Genomic DNA, 21,963 nt, shown 5'->3' with positions numbered 1-21,963 from the left:
TATGACAAGTGGCTCCTTTTTCTATGTTAATCTGTTAGTCTGTTTAGGTTTTTCATTTCTGGATTAATTTTGATTATCAACATTATTCATTTCCTCTAGGATTTCAAACTTTTTGCCAGAGTTGCAGGTGGAATTCGCTCATAATTATTTTATTTTCTTCTTTATCTGTAGTTGTCTCCTTTCTCATTCCTAATGTCCTACACTTCTGTTCACTCTATTTTTTTTTTTCTTAAACAGGCCCATGAAAGATTTACCTATTTTACTCTTTTAATTTTTCTTCCAAAAGACCCAAAGCGGTCTTTTGAACTTATTTATCCTTGCTGCTACTATTCTTTGTGTTATAATGCATTAGTTCCAGCTTTTATTTTTATTAGTTCATTTTTTGAGAGGAGAGGAACTTACTATCTGTTTCTAATTTTTATATATGAATAATGAGTTTCTTTTAAAAACTCTCTTTTAAAATTAAAACATTTCAGGCTATAAATGTTCCTCTAGGTATAGCTTTTACTGTTCCAACTGAGTGTTGGGAGAGTGCTAAAAATTCTTTGAATTAAAAAGTATGTATAAAGGGTATACATAAATGCTATATATATTTATGTATCTGCATGTGTGTGTCTCTACTTTTTCCTCTCAGCACTTCAGTTAGAGTTAGATTTGTGATAAATCTTAATGGGAAAGTGCTCATTTTGTGACCATGATGAATAAGTCATTTTCAAAACCACATACTTGCTTGCAAAAATAAGCAGACTGGAGACTTTAGGGGAAAAAGCTAATGCAGAAGCATAGTCAGTCTTACTAATGCCACTAAAGCCAGATGGAATGCCTAGGTACTCATTGGAGAATTACCGTTAGAGAAAAGGGATTTATTCTAAGAAATATGAACAACTTCCAGAGAAGATAGAAAAAGTTGACCAGATTTTTATAGGGGTAAAGAGGAAAATGGCAGATAGGAGACAGGACTAACATGCAGCTCCCACGTGGATGGACAGAACAGGGTCTGGGGACTCAAATCGTGAACTTGAGCTCCAAGAACCACTGCAGGAACATACCAGGAAAACGGAAATAATTCATAGAGCCTTTGAAAGAAGTGGCTTGCCACTGCAGACTCTGCAAGACAGCCCAAAAACTGAGCTCCCAGAGTGTGAGAGGGGAGAAAGTTGGTCTCTGACACACATCCCCACTGGAGAACCTGAAAATACAGATCATGGGAGAAGGATTTAACCTTATCTAGAACTGAAACAGTTTTAAGGAGCTGAGAGAAATATAAAAATAGAAGAAGCAGCAGGAAGAACCCTATAGGCATCCCTGGTCCCTAGCTTGAGTCCAGGGAAATCATTCCTGGCCTTATCTCACAGGAGTCCTTGGGGAAGGCAGCCAGCAGAATTAGAGAGGAGCCACAGGTGATGGAAGCTTCTAGCTGAACTTTGTAATAATTTCGAACTGAGCATAAATTTTCCTGAGTAGAATCTGGTCGGGGGCGGGGGGTGGGGACGAATGGGAAGTGCATGTATGAGTGCAGGAGTCACAGCCAAAGCTGCAGGCAGGCAGGGAGAGGTGAAGCCTGACAGCCCCACTTGCTTTCTCGGTAGGGAGGCTTGTCATCTGGGGCAAGATTTCAGCTCTGCTTACCAGCTGCCTGGATGTATACTTGGTGCTGTTGGTGAGGCATGGCGGGAATGAGACTGGCTTTGCTGGCTGGGAGCTGGGTGAGGCCTGTCACTGCTGGCTTCCCCCTCTTCCCTGGCAACCTGTACTACACGGCAGAGGCAGCCATAATTCTCCTGGGAACATAACTTTATTGGCCTGAGAACCACCCGCACCCCCGCCTCCCCCACATTCCCCATAGTTGCTGCAGCAAGCCCTGCTCAAAGAGAGTCTGAGTTTAGACCCGCCTACCCCAGCCCCACCTGATGGTTTTTCGCTACCCACCCTGGTAGCCGAAGACAAAAGACATAAACTCTTGGGAGCTCTATGGCCCCACCTATTGCCTGAGAAACCCAAGTGAGTACTTATCTTGACCAACATAGGGCAAGCTTATATCCCCCTTCTACTACTGCAGCTTATGCTCTCTTGAAAAGTGCCACCTCCTGTCTGGAGGCCAACCAACTCAAGCCATTACAGCAACTCATAACAGAACAACCGTGCTCCAAAGAAGGAGAAAACAACAGCTGATTCTACTGCCTGCAACATCCTGGGTAACCAGAAGTCCTGAGTCTGTCCATGTGACAACTTCACTGCTAGCATAACCAGCATTTGAGGAAACCAGCACACTAAATGAAACTACAACCAAGGACTCCCACAGAGTCCACTTCACTCCCCTGCCACCTTCACCAAAGCAGGTACTGGTATGCATAGCTGGGAGACCTGAAGACGGATCACATCACAGGACTCTGCAGACATTCCCCAGCACCAGCCTGGAGTCTGGTAGCCCCGCTGGGTGGCTAGACCCAGAAGGGCAATAACAATCACGGCAGTCTGTCTCTCAGGAAGCTCCATCCCTAGGGGAACGGGGAAAGCACTATATCAAGAAATCACCCCATGGGACGAGAGCCCTTGAGTTCCAGACTTTTCCACTGAAACTGTCTACCCAAATAAGAAGGAACTACAAAAGTAATTCTGGTAATATGACAAGGTTCTGTAACACCCTAAAAGACCACATTAGCTCTCCAGCAATGGATCCAAACCAATAAGAAATCTCTGAATTGCCACATAAAGAAGTCAGAAAGTTGATTATTAAACCACTCAAGGAGCTACCAGAGAAAAGTGAAAACCAACTTAAAGAAATTTTAAAAATAATAGAGGATATGGATGAAAAAGTCTCCAGAGAAATAGATATTATAAAGAAAAGACAATCATAACTTCTGGAAATGAAAGACATACTTACAGAAATGCAAAATACACTGGAAAGTTTCAACAATAGAATCAAGCAAGTAGAAGGCAGAACTTCAGAGCATGAAGACAAGGCTTTTGAATTAACCTAATCCAACAAAGACAAAGAAAATGGAATTGAAAAAATGAACAAAGCTTCCAAGAAATTTGGGATTATGTGCAAATGACCCAAACATAAGAATAATTGGTGTTCCCAAAAAAGAAGAGAAATCTAAAACTTTGGAAAACTTATTTGAGAGAACAATTGAAGCAAATGGAGCAGAATAGAGAACCCAGAAATAAAGCCAAATATGTATAGCCAACTGATCTTCAACAAAACAAACAAAAACATAAAGTGGGGAAAGGACACCCTTATTCAACAAATGGTGCTTGGATAATTGGCTAGCCACATGTAGAGGAGTGAAACTGGATCCTCATATCTCACCTATACCAAGATCAACTCAAGATGGATCAAAGACTTAGATTTAAGACCTGAAATCATAAAAATTATAAAAGATAACATTGGAAAAACTCTTTTAGACATTGACTTGGGCAAAGAGTTTATGACAAGAACCCCAAAGCAAATGCAACAAAAACAAAGATAAATAGATAGGACCTAATTAAACTAAAAAGCTTCTGCACAGCAAAATAAATAATCAGAGTAAACACAGCCCACAGAGTGGGAGAAAATATTCACAGTCTTTGCATCTGACAAAGGACTGATATCCAGAATCTACAAGGAGTTCAAACAAATCAGCAAGAAAAAAATAAATAATTCCATCAAAAAGTGGGTTAAGGACATGAATAGACAATTCTCAAAAGAAGATGGTACAAGAAAAGAAGATGGTACATATTACAAATGGTAATATGGTTTGGCTGTGTCCCCACACAAGTCTCATCTTGAATTGTAGCTCCTACAATTCCTATGTGTCATGGGAGGGACCTGCTGAGAAGTAATTGAATCATGGAAGCGAGCCTTTCCTGTGCTGTTCTCATGATAGTGAATAAGTCTCACGAAACCTGATGGTTTTCTAAAGGGGAGTTCCCCTACACAAGCTCTCTTGCCTGCTGCCACTTAAGATGTGAGTTTCCTCCTCACTCACCTCCAGCCATGACTGTGAGGCCTCCCCAGCCATGTGGGACTGTGCGTCAATTAAACCTTTTTCCTTTATAAATTACCAACTCTCAGGTATGTCTTTATTAGTAGCATGGAAACAGACTAATACAAATGGCCAACAAACCATGAAAAAATGCTCAAGATCACTATCAGAGAATGCAAATCAAAACCGTAATGCAATACTACCTTACTTCTGCAAGAATGGCCATAATTAAAAAATCAAAACATAAGAGATGTTGGTGTGGATGTGGTGAAAAGGGAGTACTTCTACACTGTTGGTGGGAATGTAAACTAGTACAACCACTATAGAAAACAGTATGGAGACTCCTTAAAGAACTAAAAGTAAAACTGCCATTTGATCCAGCAATCCCACTACTGGGTATCTACTCAGAGGAAAAGAAGTCATTATATGAAAAAGACATTTGCACATACACATTTATAGCAGCACAATTCACAACTGCAAAATATGGAACCAGCCTAAATGCCCATCAGCCAGCAAGTGGATAAAGAAAATGATACATAGAGATATACACCATGGAATACCACTCAACCATAAAAAGGAATGAAATAATGGCATTTGCAGCAACCTGGATGGAGCTGGAGACCATTCTTCTAAGTGATGTAACTTGGGAATGAAAAACCAAACAGTGTATGCTCTCACTTATAAGTGGAAGCTAAGCTATGAGAACGCAAAGGCAGAAGAATGATATAATGGACTCTGGGGACTCCGGGGGAAAGGTGTGAGGGTGGTGAAGGATAAAAGACTACACATTGGGTACAGTGTATACTGCTTGGTTGATGGGTAAATCTCAGAAATCACCACTAAAGAACTTTTCCATGCAACCAAACAGCACCTGTTCCCCCAAAATTATTGAAATGTTTTTTATAAATTTAAGAAACCAAAACTATTTTTTTAAAAAAAGAAAAAGTTGACCACAAAAGTGGGAGTATAAGAATTTATTGGCTAGGCATGGTGGCTTATGCCTGTAATTCCAGCAGTTTGGGAGGGCTAGGCAGGCAGACCACTTGAGCTCAGGAATTTGAGACCAGCCTGGGCAACAAAGCAAATCCCCATCTCTACAAATAATACAAAAATGAGACGAGTGTGGCGGTATGTCCCTGTAGTCCAGCTACTCGGGAGGCTGAGGTGGAAGCATCACCTGAGCCCAGGAGGTTGGGCTGCAGTGAGCCATGAGCATGCTACTGCACTCCAGCCTGGATGACAGAATGAGACCCTGTCTCAAAAAAAAAAAAAAAAAAAATTTATTATCATAGTTTAGGCAAGAGATGCAACTCAGAAACCTCTTAATTAGATTTTGCTCTTCTGGATGGCAATCATGATAACAAATGTTTATTGACTGCTGACCATATACCAAGATATGTTCCAAATACTCTTAAAGGATGAATGCCTTTAAGCCTCAAAACAGTCTTGTGAGACACATGTTATTATCCTCTTCTTAGAAAGGAGCAAACAGACACAGAGAGGTCATGTAACTTGCCTGAGTTTTCACAGCTGCAACAAGGCAGTTGGGTCAGGAACCTAGATGCTGTGTCTCCAGATCCCACATGCGAAACTGTGACACTTGACCACCTTCATGGTGAGGATCACAGCTCGTAAATCTTTTATGATAGGGTGATTTCCAGAGGAAGCATCCCATAAATATTTGTGGAATAAATAACCAAATGATTGAGCAAATAAGGGAGAGAACTGGCTATCATACTAAGCAGAAAGGGAAAAGTACTCTAAGAGAGCTAAAAATGAAGAGTTGTGGGAACAATGACATGTTAATGAGGTGACTCTCACTTAGGAGAGGTTTACGTTTAGGCCTTTACAAAATGGTGTGAAGCCCTAGTAAAATGTTTAGTCTTTTTGCCCAATTCTCTAAGTGCCTATTACTGCTTTCCTTTTAAAGGTATGGTATTTTCTGTATCTCCAGTCTTTCTTGCCTAATGGATTTAAATGGACTCAACTCCCCTTTGGGCCATTAGCATAAAATAGTAAAAATTAATATGAAACCTTGGGGCCGGGCGCGGTGGCTCATGCCTGTAATCCCAGCACTTTGGGAGGCTGAGGCAGGTGGATCATGAGGTCAGGAGATCGAGACCATCCTGGCTAACATGGTGAAACCCCATTTCTACTAAAAAATACAAAAAAAAAAAAAAAGAAAATTAGCCAGGCGTGATGGCAGGCACCTGTAGTCCCAGCTACTCAGGAGGCTGAGGCAGGAGAATGGCGTGAACCCAGGAGGTGGAGCTTGCAGTGAGCCAAGATCACGCCACTGCATTCCAGCCTGGGAGACAGAGCGAGACTCCGTCTAAAAAAAAAAAAAAAAAAAAAAACAAAAACTTGGAAAGATTTGCAAGTACCGCTGTCCTAGTTTTAAAAGTCAGTTATTGGTAGTTAATTGTGTGTTCTGTGGTTGACTTTAAACTTATTAATGACCCTGTCAGAAAGATGCTGGGAGAAGAAAAGGGAAGAACCCCTCTAAGTCCCATTGGTTTACTTTTCTTGACACAGATAATACATTTCCAAACAAGTGACCTTCTGTGTGTGTGATGTCCTAGCCCAAAAGAGGTCATTGTGGCTGCCCTACCTGCTGCGTAGAGATTGTGATGACAAAATTAGGAGACACTGAAATTCTGAAAATTTATAATCAACCTGTATTGTAACAGTCGGGGATTGTTAAATTATAATGCCACCTCTTAGTGGAGATAATATGCAACCTTATCCAATATGGAAAAATGATTTTGCTATGTTAAAAGCGAAAAGGCAGTGCGAAGTTGGATGTGCATTGTGATCACAGGTCTGTCCAGCAAGCAAACCAAAGCTTTTCCAAGAACATCATCTGGAAATAAAATTTACCACAGTATGAGTCATGGTTTTCTTGATGCAGTGGGATGTGCACGCGGTCAGGGCTGAGGGAGGAATGGGATGCTTCTTCTTTTCTTTCTATTTTTCCATCTTTTCTAAATTTTCTGTAATGATCATGTAAACCCAGGTCAAAAAGAAATGAAAGTGAAATTCTATTACTTTTGAAATGGGGAGGCGGAGAGGCCAGTCGCGGCGGCTCACGCCTGTAATCCCCGCACTTTGAGACGCCAAGGCAGGTGGATCTTTGAGGTCAGGAGTTTGAGAACAGCCTAATCAATATGGTAAAACCCCGTCTCTACTAAAAATACAAAAAATTTAGCCAGGCGTGGTGGCGGGTGCCTGTAGTCCCAGCTACTTGGGAGGCTGAGGCAGGAGAATTGCTTGAACATGGGAGGCGGAGGTTGCAGGAGCCAAGATCGCGCCACTGCACTCCAGCCTGTGAGACAGAATGAGACTCTGTCTCAAAAAAATAAATGAATAAAATAAAATGGGGAGGGAGAGGTATCAGCTTTATTTTTAAACCTGATTCCACAAAAGATTACCAACAAACTTCTTAAAAAAAGAAATAGCTGTGAAAGAGCTTTGAAAGTTAAAATGCTTCTATCAGTGCAGTCAACAGAATCTTCTATTTGCTGGCATCACTTCAAGGCATGGCAATTTGATTCTATTAACTGGTGCATTTCGTTTTAAAAAGCCTCAAGAGGAATCACGTTAGGCAAGAAGGTCCCAGATGCCAAACTTCAGCACTTAAGGCCGTGGAAGGGTTTGGTGCGTAAGTGGGTTGGGTGTGGGTGGATGCTTCAGCATAGCTGTGGCTCTTAGTCCATCTCTTTTGACCTTCTGGGAACGGAAGCCTGACAGGTCTTGGTGATTTAGAGCCGTGCTCAGTATATGTTTGCCAAAACAGCGCTGGAGAGAGACACATCATCAAACTCTGAAGAATGAGGCAGCTCTGTGGGCCCCAGTCTTCTCAGACCACTCTGGGAGAGTGGAGCCCGCCCCAGATCTGGAGATGGAGGAAGACTGACTCCTTCCCACGTGGTGCAGAGAGCCTTGGCTCTAGAGTCCAAGGGCTGAGTCACACTAGGCTGCAGAATAACTCTTGGTGTGACCTTGACCAAGCCAGCCCTTGCCCTCTCCGAGCTCTGGTTTCCTCATTGGTAAAATGGAGATAATAGTCTTCATTCTCTATCTCACAGGTACTGTGGAAGAACAAGGTGAGGTGATGGATATGAAAATATCCTGCCCACTATGAGGCATGCACAGATGTTTGAGATTCTGGCAATCCATGATTTGCAGGGATTTCTGAGTTCTGACTGGAACCCTGGTCCTCTGAGCAAAACTTTGATGGCATCTATTCCTAGCCTGGACTGAACAAATAATGATAACAATAATAATAATAGCAATAGTAGTAACACTTTTTGAACACTATGTGTTCTATAAGCACTATTCTAAGGACTTTACGTGTATCAGCTCATTTTAACCCTTCAAACCATTTGTAAGGTAAGTACTGTAATTATCCCCATTTTACAGATAAGGAAACTGACACACAGAGATGTTAAATAACTTGTCTAAGGTTACTCAGTTAGCAAATGGAGAAGTGGGATTTGAATCCAGCCAGTCTGATTCTAGGGCCTGATCAAAAGCTGCAGATATTTTTCTCTGACATACAAGGGAGAGGAGTTTGGCATCTCCATGAATGTTCCTTAATTGGTTTCCTTCGTTTATTTTGTTAAAGAGCTATTAATGATCTAGTTTGCTTTTCTTTAAGTGCTGCCGTTAAGGAAACACCAGTGGGCAGTGAATAGGACAAAGTGGATGGTCTTGTGACTGTTGTGGGAAATGCAGCCATGCTTATACCGACACCTTGGGAAGATTTTCTTCTCCCTCAGTGTTTCCAGCAGTCAAAGAAAGGGACACTGCTGATTGAGAAAGAACACCACTGTGGCTGGATTACAAGAGTAGTTTTGAGCAAACCAGGAAGCAATCCAGGGCAGCATTGAACCTGAAGGGAGAATACTCCTTAAGTAGCAGACTCTGGGGTCTGTGATAAAAGCATCATGACCAGGGGACTGATATAGCCCTAGGCCTGACGGGGGAGAGGTTCAGACAGGAGGTAACAGCAGAAGGGGAGCCTGATCAGTACATGTGCACTTCCTTTAACAGAGGTTAAAGTTCTGTTTGCTACATGGCGGGAATAATTAAGAGTGTAGCAGCATCACAGCGCGGGTCTGAGTCTTGTGTACAAGAACTGAGAATGATAAACTAGCAGTGCTAAGAGCCTCAGGAAGACAGAGGCCTGAACAATCTGTCATTATGCATCTTGGTGTAACCATGTGGTTCCTGAGATGTGGGGAGTCTCAGGAGGCAGTTTGCACTGTTTTTTGACATTAGTCAATAACAGGTTCTATGTGTCCAAACCTGGCTAAGCACTTTCTTAATTCCTTTTATGTTTCACAATGATAATAAACTGCTCTCTGATGCGTTTAGTTCAAGGCTAAGTTTAACATTCATGGGATTCTATGCAAATTTGCAAAGCACAGAAAAACATTTGATACTTACCCTGTGTGCATACGTGCACGTGATCCTAATTTGTGGAAGTTATTAAGCCTGGTAGTCTTACCGGAGTGACTTGTCACTTTCCTGAAGCTCTGAGAATCATGGTTTTATTTCAGCTTGTCTGGCTCAGACAGGCTTAATGAAAATGTATGTGTATAAATTGTGTATTGAATAGGGTTTTGTATGACTACCCACTCTTGTTTCCTTGAGATGGGAGGGATGACTCATTTTAACTTTTTATTATTTTGAGAGTCTTTATCTTGCTTGCTTTCACCCTTGTTTCCAACATAAATCCATCTCTGTTCCTATCTTTCCTCATCCAGCACCTCCTTAAATTTCTTACCATTTAAGTTACTTTCCAGCAAAATTCTTTAGACTACTAATTCCCCCTTGTGGGAAACACTGTCGGTCCAAACACAAGGGGATTGTTGGCTTTTCCCTGGATGGGCAATCATTGTAAACATTCAGAAAAGGCAGCCAGTTTGGGGCTTGTGCAGCAAACCATTACTGTCTGTCTCCCTCTCGTGTGTAGGACTTACCTTTGCTTTCCACAATTTTTTTTTTTTTTTTTTGAAACGGAGTCTTGCTCTCTGGAGTGCAATGGCGCGATCTTGGCTCACTGCAACCTCTGCCTCCCAGGTTCCAGTTATTCTCCTGCCTCAGCCTTCCGAGTAGCTGGGATTACAGGTGCCCACCACCACGCCTGGCTAATTTTTTTTATTTTTATTTTTAGTAGAGATGGGGTTTCACCATGTTGGTCAGGCTGGTCTTGAACCCCTAACCTCAAGTGATCCGCCCTCCTTGGCCTCTCAAAGTGCTTGAATTACAGGCATGAGCCACCGTACCTGGCTGCTTTCCACAATTTTTTTGAAGACTATTACCATATTTGTGAGCAAACAGTAATTCATGTCATTTAGTCTAAGTAGAAGAAAGTCATGGTTTTTTGGGGGAAAGGAGAGACACTGGGGAGTCAGTGGAAGTTTATTGATAGAAACTAAAATTCAGTAATTTGACTAGAACGGCTTGGTATTTTTTTTTCTTGAAAAATGGAATTAAAAAATAGGAGTACAGCCTGTTTCATAGCAACATTTCAATGTGTTCGCTGGTGTGGTTTTGTTTCTACTCTTGCAAAGCTCTGTTTTCTCTTTAAATAACTTCCTCCAAGTCTCAGGTGCTATGTTAGAATCTTTATTTCATGACTCATTCTCTGTGATGTTCCAAACAAACTTACTGACTTGTGCTGCTTTTTGACTGTCTTGATGGCAACTTCTCACCATTCTTCATGCTACTCTTCAGTCATGATACCTTGTGATCTCCCTTCTTCCTACTTTCCTGCTTCACCATACAATATTCCAAAGCTCCCTACTTCCTACCTGTATTAGTTTTCTATTGCTGTGTGACAAATCCCCACAAACTTTGTGGCTTAAAACAACATACATTTATTATCTCACAATTTCCATGAGTTGAGAGGCTGGACACAGCTTATCTGCACAGGGTCTCACAGGGCTGCATTCATGGCATTGGCTGGGCTGTGTTCTCATCTGGAGGCCTGACTGGGGAAGAATCCATTTCCAAGCTCACTCAGGTTGTTGGCATAATTCATTTCTTTGTGGCTGCCAGACTGAAGCCTTTGACTTATTTCTGGCTATCAGCTCTAAGAGGCTGTTCATGGTTCCTAGAGACACCAGTAGTTCCTAGAGGCCACTCACAGTTCTCACCAGCTGGGCTTTCCCATTGTGGCCTCTTACTTTATCAAGGCACCAAGAAGAAGTCTGCTTGCAATATGGGGTATTATAAATGATCATATAATCACAAGAGTGACATCCCATCTCCTATTCTGTTGTTAGAAGAAATCACAGGTTGGCTGGGCATGGTGGCTCATGCCGGCAATCTCAGCACTGGGAGGTCATGGCAGGAAGATCACTTGAGCCCAGGAGTTCAAGAGCAGCCTGGGTGACATGGCGAAACCCTGTCTCTACAAAAAAAATACAAAAATTAGTTGGGCTTGGTGGTGCGTGCCTATTGTGCCAGCTGTTAGGGAGGCTGAGCTGAGAGGATCCCTTGAGCCAAAAAGGTTGACGCTGCAGTAGGCCATGATCACACCACTGCACTCTAGCCTGGGTGACAGAGTGAGACCCTGTCCTCCCTCCAAAAAAAAAAAGAAAAAAGAAAAAGAAAGTCACAGGTTCTGCTCATACCCAGAGAAAGTCACAGGTTCTGCTCATACCCAAAGAGAGAGGATCACAAAAGGCATGACCACCAGGAGACGGAGATCATGGGATCACATCAGAGTCTGCCTGACATACCACCTAGATCAAATTTTTACTTCACTGCCTTCCTAAAGTGTGTTTTAAGTTCTCTGTGATTTGGTTTTGCCCTATTTCTGCTAAGTTATTTTCTCCTTCTTCCTAATAAACATCAGCTATCTCTCATTTCCTCCTCAAAATTTGTCTTTCTGTCTTATGGCCTTCCATAATGCAACTTTAATTAATACAGATATGTTTTACCTAATTAGCATAGACATAATTCTAAAATCTTGTGTATAAAGCAGAATTATTTTTCATTGAAGTGAAGGGTTCTTAACCAATTTTTGGCTTCCTAATCCTTTTGAGAATCTGATTAAAGCTATAGAGACTCATTTCCCAGAAGTGAGGGACACGACCACACATATACTATTTCAGTTATTATTACGGTACAACAAACCACCCCTGGCTCAGTGCTATAATACGACAAGCATTTTATTATGCCCATGGTTTTGGGAATTCAGACAGGGCACAGTGCAGATGGCTTTTCCCTGCCTCATGATGTCTGGGCCTCAGTTGGGACGATTCAGACAGCTGGAGTGATTCAAATGGTTAGGGGAAGAATGGTCTGGAGGTTTCCTCATTCATGTGTCTGTTGTCTGGGCTGGCATGCCAGGCAGGCTTGGCTCAGCTGGGACTGTGGATTGGAGTGGTCAGGCATAGCCTCTCCACATGGTGTGGGCTGCTCACAGAGTGGGGGCTGGCTTCCAGGAGAGAGAGAGGGAACATCCCAAGAGCGAGCATTCCAGGAGACCAAGCTAAAGTGGCTTGGCCTTTGATGTTGCTTTGGAAGTCACGTGGCATTATTGGTCAAACAGACCCAAGCCCACTCAGATTCAAGGAGAGGGGACATAGACACCACCTCTCAATGGGAGGCGTAAAGGAGAAAAAACTCAAAACATTGCATATGTAAACACAAACTATTTAAATCAATAGTAGAATCTGGAACTCTGAGAATTGAAAGGGACCATAAAGGAGGGTCTGTTTCCATCTTCCATGCAGGCCTCAATTCCTCTTTACAACATTCCCATCATCTTGAGCCTGGACCACTGCAGGTGTTTTCTAAGCACTCTGCCATCAGCCATTGTCTCTTTCCCGTCTGTTCTTCATGTCAGGATGGTTTTTCCAAAACAGAAATTTGCTCCTGTGCATCACCTGCTCCCATCCTCCCCATCAAACTAAAACCTACAATGCTGCAGAGGGAGGTGATGGCTACTGGAGCAATGGTCCAGTTGTCGCCTCCCTCTGCAGCCTTAATCTTGCCCACCTGCTGTTCTTGATCTAGCTGTGGTTACCTTCTGTCAGTTCATTGTACTCGTGATGCCTCTTGCTGCCGTAGGGCCTTTGCATATGCTTGTTCCTTTATGTGGAATGCTTTTCCCTACCCTCTTTGCTTGGTTAACTTTTATTCATTCTTTGGATCTTGATAGTCACTTCCTCAGGGATGTGCTTTCTGACCTCCCTGATCAGATCATAGGACTATGGATCTTTCATCTGTAACGTTTATCATTTTTCATTTGAAAAATGCTGGTGTCCATATCTCCCATAGAACTGTGAGTTCCATGAAGCCAGACACCATGTATGTTTTTCCTTAAGACGTTGCTTAACCCAGTGTCTGGCATACAACAGGCATTTGCAGATGGAAGGTAGAAAAGGAAGGAGGGAAGAAAGGAAGGAAGGAAAGGTGAGATGAGATGAGTGAACCTAAAATATGCACTTTGGGGAATTTCTAATGGTGGAGAATTCACTGACTTTAAGCCAGCTCATTTTGTTTTCAGTAGTTTTAATAATCAGGGAAATGTTTCTGTTATTATTAAGTTCTAATCTCTCTCTTTATACCTTCTTCCCACTGTCCCTAGTTCTGTCCCTGGAGCACTAAATAACACATCCAGTTTCTTTTTCTCATGCTTTAGGGAGATTGTGGTTTCTTGAATCAGTCTTTTCAAATGTTTACTGACATAATACCTGCTATAACAGTGAAGGGTAAACTGATACCCCAGGATCAATGACAGGCACAAACATGTCTTCGAAGGCCTTAGTTTTATCTTGGATCAGTCATTTGAATTTTGCATTCTACTGAAGAATATATATTTATCTTTATATATGAGTATGTTTCCCCTAAATCTTCAAATAAAATTCATACTTGGGACTGATATGTGTATTAGTCCATTTTCATGCTGCTGTAAAGACATACCCGAGACTGGGTAATTTATAAAGGAAAGAGGTTTAATTGACTCACAGATCAGCATGGCTGGGGAGGCCTCAGGAAACTTAGAATCATGGCGGAAGGTGAAGGGGAAGCAAGGCACCTTCTTCACAAGGTGAAGTGCTGAGTGAAGTGGGGAGAGCCCCTTATAAAACCAGATATCGTGAGAACTCACTATCCTGAGAACAGTGTGGAGGAGACTGCCCCAGTGATTCAATGACCTCGACCTGGTCTTTCCCTTGACATGTGGGGATTATGAGGATTACAATTCCACATGAGATTTGGGTGGAGGCACAAAGCCTAGCCATATCAATATGCTTTTCCAGGCCCGAAGTTTTGAGTACCACCAAGGATCTCCTCACTCCAGTGTGCAGATGGGGACTCTCCCTTTATTAACCGTTTTCCTTTTTATAATGTAAAACACCTCCACAAAGATCATGTACTAGCACGTATCAGTTTCTTAATGTTTTTCTTAAGATGCGACACTCAGAATTCATCCCACCTGACCAGGTATGCGCTGAATAGGGCAGAGAACGGTGAACTGGATCCCTTTGAAAATCAACTAATTTTTAAAAATTCAACCTATAGTGGTGGTTATCTCTGGGGAGAAGAAAGAGGGAACCCAGAGAGATACCAGGGACAGGGCTCTAAAAATATTGACTCTGTTGTTAAGCTAAGAGGCACATGAGTGTTCATTTCATATAGATATTATTTTCTAAATACAGATACATATAGATATTTTACATGTAGATATTATTTTCTAAGTATGAACTATTCTACTTAAAGAGTGAAAAAAATTAATGTAACCTAAGGATTTGTCATTTCCTTGCCGGCCTATATTTCTCTTCTAGTTCATAAGGAACTCTAGTCAACTCTGCCTACAGATAGCATAGGCTATTCTTAAAGGGAAGTGCCTCCATCCTGCTCCTGTCTAGGTAATTTTTGGACTAAGGGCAAGCCTTTCTGTTTAATCCTAATATATGTCTTCCTTTAGTAATAATTTCAGTCTGTTGACATGTGTTTGAAACACGTTTTTCTGTAATTCATCAAATCAGTTCTTCTGAATTTGGCATCATTTGGTAATTCAGTAAACATGTTTTCTCCCCTTGGCTTTATGTGTACCATTGAGGTTTGTTTTTTTTTAAGTCAGTAAATTTTGAGGTTAAATGTTTCTGAGAAATATCCCAAACATATTCCAGCAGTCAAATATGTTTGAGAAATATTGGCTAAACAAAGTTTAATTAAACCATCCAATATCCTATTTATTAATTTTTTACTATATACCTCTTATGTTTTCTTGACTATGAGACTTTTCTGAGCCTTTATTTACATGATGATGGGAATATGCCCACATAAATTCCAAATCCACTCTGGTATCACTTTCTGAATACGTTAGGGTAAGTTAGGTTATGTTTCAATGACAACCTCCAAATTGCAGTGACGTAAAATAGCAAAGGCTAACTTCTTGCTCATGCTACCTGTATATCCTTTGTCAGCAGAGTCCATAGGGGACGCAGGCTGGTGAACCAGCAAACACTTTGAACATTGCTACTTTCTTCTTCCTCTTCCTTCTTTGCCTTCTCCTTCTGTTTTTCAGTAGCAACTTCCTGAAGTATGTTGCTAGGTTTTGTTTCTTTTTGTTTTGTTTTGCTATGGAGAAAGAAAGTTCTGGAGAGTCTTCCTCCAGCACTTAGACGTTCTAGCCCAGAAGTGACACTTGTCATTTCTGCTTACAAATTCATTGGCCGGAACTAGTTACATGGCCCCCATCAACCACAGAAGTATCCAAGATGTTCGGTCCTCCCATGGGCTTAGAAGTGGGAAAGCCGGAAAGATATGGTCAGCATCATTAATGAGTTTCACATGTGAATCTCGAGCACTTCTCAAGATTGTTCATAGAAACTTTTCTTCATGAGACATTTGGAATACTGTGCTTCATAGGAGCTACGTTGGGAAACACTAGTCTGGAACAAACAACAAGGTCCAGTAGAAGCAAATCCACTAGAGATTGTCTTTCTTCACTTCAGCATGGAGTTTTCCATCAGTCTCTCTTGGCCGTGGTCATTCAGTCAGTTACAGATCCCTTGGTATTAGCCCCCATTCCTCCATCCTGTTTGCAGAACTTTTTTTTTTTTTTTTTTTTTTTTGTGAAAGAGTTTGCAAAACTTCCTGCTGAAAGCAAAAGCTGCTCAGCCTGTAGCGTCCTTTTTCTGAGTTACAAGGCTATATAACTGAAACAAGATGAATTTATTTTGATTCTTGAATCCATGAGTTGGACTTGTGGTTAAATCCATTTAAACGAAGGTACAAAAGAAGAAATCCTACACAGATTTCACCTGACATCCACATAAAAGTGGATTCTAAAGTTTAACTGAAAAATACAAAAACGCAAAAATACCTTATACAGATATTATATTTACCCATATAAGTAACCAGATAAGACTGCATGCAAAGTGTGAAGTTGAGGCTATCTAGGAGATAAGCAACATGAACAGGGAGGATTGAGGCATGAAAGCAGCATCCACCTTCTGTGTAAAATTGCAAGTGTCTGAGGGGGGAATACCTCCTTAGGCTGCATGTGGTAACATAGAAACACAATTTCCATTGCAAACCATGAAGCAGTTCCTAAGGAGGGCATGCATTTTAATGAAATACTATGCAGACTTTAGTGTCTTGGAGCTATATATGCATTTTACCACTTATTTCTATTTGAGGTGGGCCAGTGGAGGCCAGAGGGAGCTTTGGCTCTTCAGAAAGCACCCCAATGATCCTGATCTGGTGATCAGGAGACAGTCAGGCTGAGCTGGGCATATGATTACGACCTGCCTAGGAGATGGAGTGGTTTCTCTTATAAAATCAAGTCAACAAGCCAGATGTACTATTGGCTTATACCCTGATGAGTTCTAAAAATTATGTAAGGCCAATTTCTTGGGTATCTGTAAATCCCAAGAATGGGGAATTTTAAAAACAAGAAAAGGAAGAATGAGAAAGGAATTTTTCAGAATATTGCCTAATTCAGAGTGAACTTCCAGCTTTCCAAGAGTTGTTTCCTTGCCTCCTTTTTGCGAAGGTCACCAGCTTATGCCCTGCCTCCTTGTCTGTCTGCCTGTGGGGCCACACATGAGTGTTGATAGTTCTGGCCTCTGCAGGTGCTTATAGTGACACCAGGCCCTGTGAAAAGTGTCTCCTTCCTGTTTTTCTTTCTGAAATAGCCTAATCTGAAAGAAAATCTCCTTTGCTGTTTGACATGGCATGAATGATAGCACCTGGAATCCTTCTAAATCCGGGAAGATAAATATGTTTCATTGGAGCCATCTTTCCAAACGCAGACAACCTCAAATATTTCATATGAGATGCCTCAGGGTCCTAAAAAAGATTCATGCTTGAATACACAGTTCTTCTTTAGTTTCGTGCATTTTGGTTTCCTGGATGAGGTTATTTTGGTGTCATTGGCCATGGCAGTTGACCACATTCAGCTTTGCAAGTTTCACAGTCCATGCCTTGTAGGTGGTACCAAAACAATTTTTTTAATACACAAGTATTTTCCACATCTTTCCTTAAGCATCACTTCATCAGAAACTGCTTCCCACCAACCCTGCCGTGTGGGTTCACTGCAACATTTTCCTACTTGATATTATGTAATTTGTTGTTTGACTCTGTTTCCTGAGCCTTCTGTGATGGGTCCGGACAGAGCCTGTCTTGCACACACCTTTGTCTGCAGCACCTGACCACAGCAGGCACTTCATGAACATCCAACACCTGACGGCCTGATATTTTGTTTCACAGGAACAGACAATCTACAGATGAATGTCACCCGGATTCCAGAGTCATTTCCTCCCGGGAAATTGTTACCAATTTCACCAACATGGCCTTTCACAGAAGTCAAGTCTTCCTTAGCAGCAGACAGAATCAAGACCGTGCTGGGACAGTCCTCTGACAACACAAGCTTGCCACAGTCAGCCCGAACCCCTACGTCCAAGACACACCACAGAACTAGGGCTCATGCAGACTTCTCTTCTTCCCTTTACCAAGGAAGTGGACATAGCGCCTCCCTCGAACCTTCCAAGGATTCTACCGAGTCCCTGGTCCAACCGGGGCCTAAAGGGGGACAAGAAGCAGCCGATGTGTCAGGTTTGCCTCTCACCAGCATGCTCCCCTCGTTGTCCACAGTCCCTTCAGGGACATTGTTCAGTGCTATCCCCCCATCCCAGCCAGTATGGGCAGGGGCTTCCTCCATTTCAAAGCATCCCCCAAGGTCAGACATTCCCACACTCCTCCTTCCACCTCCATCCTCTTCATTGGCTCCTGACTCACCTCATTCCATCATCTCTGAGCCAGCAGAGCAACCCCCCAAAGTGCCGTTAGTTCCCCACACAGCTCCAGCCAACCCCTCTTCAGGTCAGAACATAGCTAATCCCCTAATCCCATTTTCTGATGAAATGGACCACACTCCATCCCAAAATGCCCAGGATCTCATAGGCATCCCTCATCTAGGTGTTTCTGGATCCTCAACAAAATGGCATTCCAAGCTGTCCCCAACAGAGGGTCCCCATTCAGCAGGCTCATCCACACCTGGGTTTTTGAGCCCCATGGCAGAACTGTCCCATTCATCTCCCCCTCCCCCAGCACTTGGAAGTCTTCTTCAGCTTCCAGATGGAAGCCCCTCATGGTCAATGTTGGAAGTGGCTTCAGGTCCTGCATCCACCCAGCAGATCAAAGCTGGGGTGCCTGGAAGAGTGCACAATGAGGTGTCTTTGCCAACTTTTAAGAATACAGAAACAGCGACCCATGAGGCTGAGCCTCCACTTTTCCAGACTGCAGAATCAGGGGCCGTAGAAATGACCAGCAGAAAGCTAGCCTCTGCCACTGCAAATGACTCTGCTAACCCGCTGCATTTGTCAGCAGCTCCAGAGAATTCCAGAGGGCCCGCCCTTTTGGCGGAACACACCTCTTCTTTGGTGCCTTCTCCTCTGCATATCACCACACTGGGTCAAGAGCAAGCCATCCTTTCTGGGGCAGTTCCCGCATCACCATCAACTGGGACAGCCGACTTTCCCTCCATACTTACTTTCCTCCAGCCCACAGAGAATCATGCCTCCCCATCTCCTGTGCCAGAAATGCCCACTCTTCCAGCAGAGGGCAGTGATGGGTCCCCTCCTGCAACCAGAGACTTGCTCCTCTCAAGCAAAGTTCCTAATCTTCTTTCCACATCTTGGACATTTCCCCGGTGGAAAAAGGACAGTGTGACAGCCATTTTAGGGAAAAATGAAGAGGCAAATGTGACGATTCCTCTCCAGGCCTTTCCAAGGAAAGAGGTTTTGAGTCTTCACACTGTAAATGGATTTGTCTCTGATTTCAGCACCAGTCGTGTCTCATCTCCCATCATTACAGCACCAAGGACAAATCCCCTTCCTTCAGGATCACCTCTACCTTCCATGCTCTCCATACAAGCCACCCAGACTGTTTTCCCATCTCTTGGCTTTTCCAGCACCAAGCCAGAGGCTTATGCAGCTGCTGTGGACCGTTCTGGGTTGCCAGCTTCAGCTTCCAAATGGGTGAGAGCATCGCCCTCCTCCATGGATGTATATGATTCCTCAACAATAGGAGACATGAAAAAGCCAGCAACCACAGGTGTTTTCTGGAGTTCTCTTTCAGCAGAAACTGAATCCCTTTCCACAGAATCAATAATATCTGGCTTGCAGCAGCAAACAAATTATGATTTAAATGGACACACAATTAGCACCACAAGTTGGGAAACTCATTTAGCTCCAACGGCTCCTCCCAGTGGTTTAACTTCAGCTGCCGATGCCATAAAATCTCAGGATTTCAAAGACACTGCTGGGCATTCAGTGACTGCAGAAGGGTTTAGCATTCAGGATCTAGTCCTCGGTACGAGCACTGAGCAGCCTATGCAACAGTCAGACATGACCATGGTTGGAAGCCATATAGACCCCTGGCCCACAAGCAATAACAACCATTCCATAGACTTCCAAACAGCTGAAGTTGCATATTACTCACCCACAACTCAACATTCTGTGTCTCATCCTCAACTACAGTTGCCCAACCAGCCAGCACATCCACTTTTGCTAACCTCATCAGGACCAACTTCTACAGGTAGCTTGCAGGAAGTGCTTTCAGATGGAACAGATACAGGTTCTGAAATTTCCAGTGACATCAATTCATCACCTGAGAGAAATGCGTCCATACCATTCCAGAACATCTTGAGATATCACTCTGCTGCTGAATCTTCTGTATCGACCAGTGTCTTTCCCAGGACCTCCTCCAGAGTGCTGCGGGCTTCTCAGCACCCCAAGAAATGGACAGGTGCAGCCACTAATGCAGGTAGTTTGTTTCCCGGTACCCCTAAAACAGGCATGACTGCTTTTGTGGTCAAAGCATCTTCAAGCTCAACGCAGATACCAGCTTTGCTCTGAAGGAGCTCATACCCCCTATCAGGAGTGAGTTAGTAGCCCCAAGTAGTCACCTCATTGATCCTGTGCCCACCTGAGCTTTCGAAACTATTCACAATGTAAGCATCCTTGCTATCAACCATAGCTGTGCTGTAAGTGGCATTCTTGTTATGGTTAATCAACTTAATGAGCCTAGAGTTGTTTTGCCTAAGTTCTGTCCACTGCAAGCCCAGATTGCAGAGACTTCACCCTAGCAAATCCATAAGTTACATCCATTCATCATCAGAACAAGTGACACGTGCATTCCAAGCCAATGACAAACTTTGTTTTTTCTCTCTTTACAGCGGACGCAGTATCGTCTAAGGTAGAGCCAACAGCAGCAGCTGCCGTCACATTGTTTCTGAGGAAATCAAGTCCACCTGCGCTGTCCGCAGCCCTGGTTGCTAAGGGCACCAGCAGCAGCCCTTTGGCCGTGGCCTCAGGACCAGCCAAGAGCAGTTCAATGACTACTCTTGCTAAAAATGTCACAAACAAGGCCGCATCTGGCCCAAAGAGGACACCAGGGGCAGTCCATACAGCCTTTCCATTCACACCAACCTACATGTATGCAAGAACAGGACACACCACGAGCACACATACAGCCATGCAAGGAAACATGGGCACTGCCTCTGGCCTATTGTCTACAACTTACCTCCCCAGGAAACCACAAGCCATGCACACCGGCCTCCCAAACCCCACCAACCCGGAGATGCCCAGAGCATCCACGCCACGCCCACTGACAGTCACGGCTGCGCTGACATCCGTTACAGCCTCAGTGAAGGCCACCCGGTTGCCACCGTTGCGAGCAGAAAACACAGATGCTGCCCTTCCTGCTGCATCGGCTGCAGTGGTCACGACTGGCAAAATGGCATCCAACCTGGAGTGTCAGATGTCCAGTAAGCTCCTGGTGAAGACAGGTATGAGACCACTGTTCTGATCTGAAAGCAGCAAGCCTGGCCTCAGAGATGTAACAATAATGTTTATTTTAGATCAATGGTCCTCAACCAGGGGAGATTTTTCCACCCTCCCCCAGGGACATTTGGCTATGTCTGGAGACATTTTTGGTTGTTATGCTTGGTGGCTGGAGGTACTACTAAAATCTGGTGGGATAGAGACTGGGGATACTGCTCAACATCTTACAATGCACAGAACAGCCCCAACAACAAAGATTAATCCAGCCTAAAACATCCATAGGGCCAAGGTTGAGAAACCATGAGCTTTAGCAAGTGTTAGAGGAGAGAGAGCCTGATGTGGCATGGATTCTAGTCCTAGGATCAGTCCTGATATCAGAAGCCCCAGGAAACCACGGTTCTGCCAGTGGGTCTAAGAATGCAAAGGTACTGTTTTGCATCAATGATGTCTCACATGAATGAATGATGTGGTTTGTAAAATACAACATCTTGGGAAGTGCTACAGAGTTCAGAAAGGCTTTTGTCATGCATTTTTTCAATTAGCTGATAGCAAAAGTACAGCTTCTGCACACTACATGGGAGCCCAGGATTTCTTTTGATGTTAGAAAGAAGACTTTCTTGAAAAAGTGGGATGGGCAGCACCAGAATTGTGAGCAAGGATGGGATACGGTCTTTTAA

The 21,963-nt window shown here is 43.2% G+C and overlaps 1 protein-coding gene across 15 annotated transcripts in view; it reads left to right on the top strand.

Annotated features, from left to right (window-relative positions):
- KIAA1549L (KIAA1549 like) overlaps positions 1 to 21,963 on the top strand; it is a 315,005-nt gene that overhangs the window by 157,650 nt on the left and 135,392 nt on the right. For 11 of the 15 annotated variants that reach the window (XM_055281966.2, XM_055281965.2, XM_063641007.1 and 8 more), the window contains exons 2-3: positions 17,712 to 20,267; positions 20,680 to 21,291. In XM_055281966.2, coding sequence (XP_055137941.1) covers positions 17,712 to 20,267; positions 20,680 to 21,291 — 3,168 coding nt within the window. The remainder of the gene's footprint in view (positions 1 to 17,711; positions 20,268 to 20,679; positions 21,292 to 21,963) is intronic. The other 4 variants (XM_055281967.2, XM_063641012.1, XM_055281968.2 and 1 more) reach the window with 3 other exon arrangements.

This window comes from Symphalangus syndactylus, chromosome 6 (assembly GCF_028878055.3).
Source record: "Symphalangus syndactylus isolate Jambi chromosome 6, NHGRI_mSymSyn1-v2.1_pri, whole genome shotgun sequence".
NCBI lineage: Eukaryota > Metazoa > Chordata > Mammalia > Primates > Hylobatidae > Symphalangus > Symphalangus syndactylus.
This window is presented reverse-complemented; position numbering and strand designations above follow the sequence as displayed.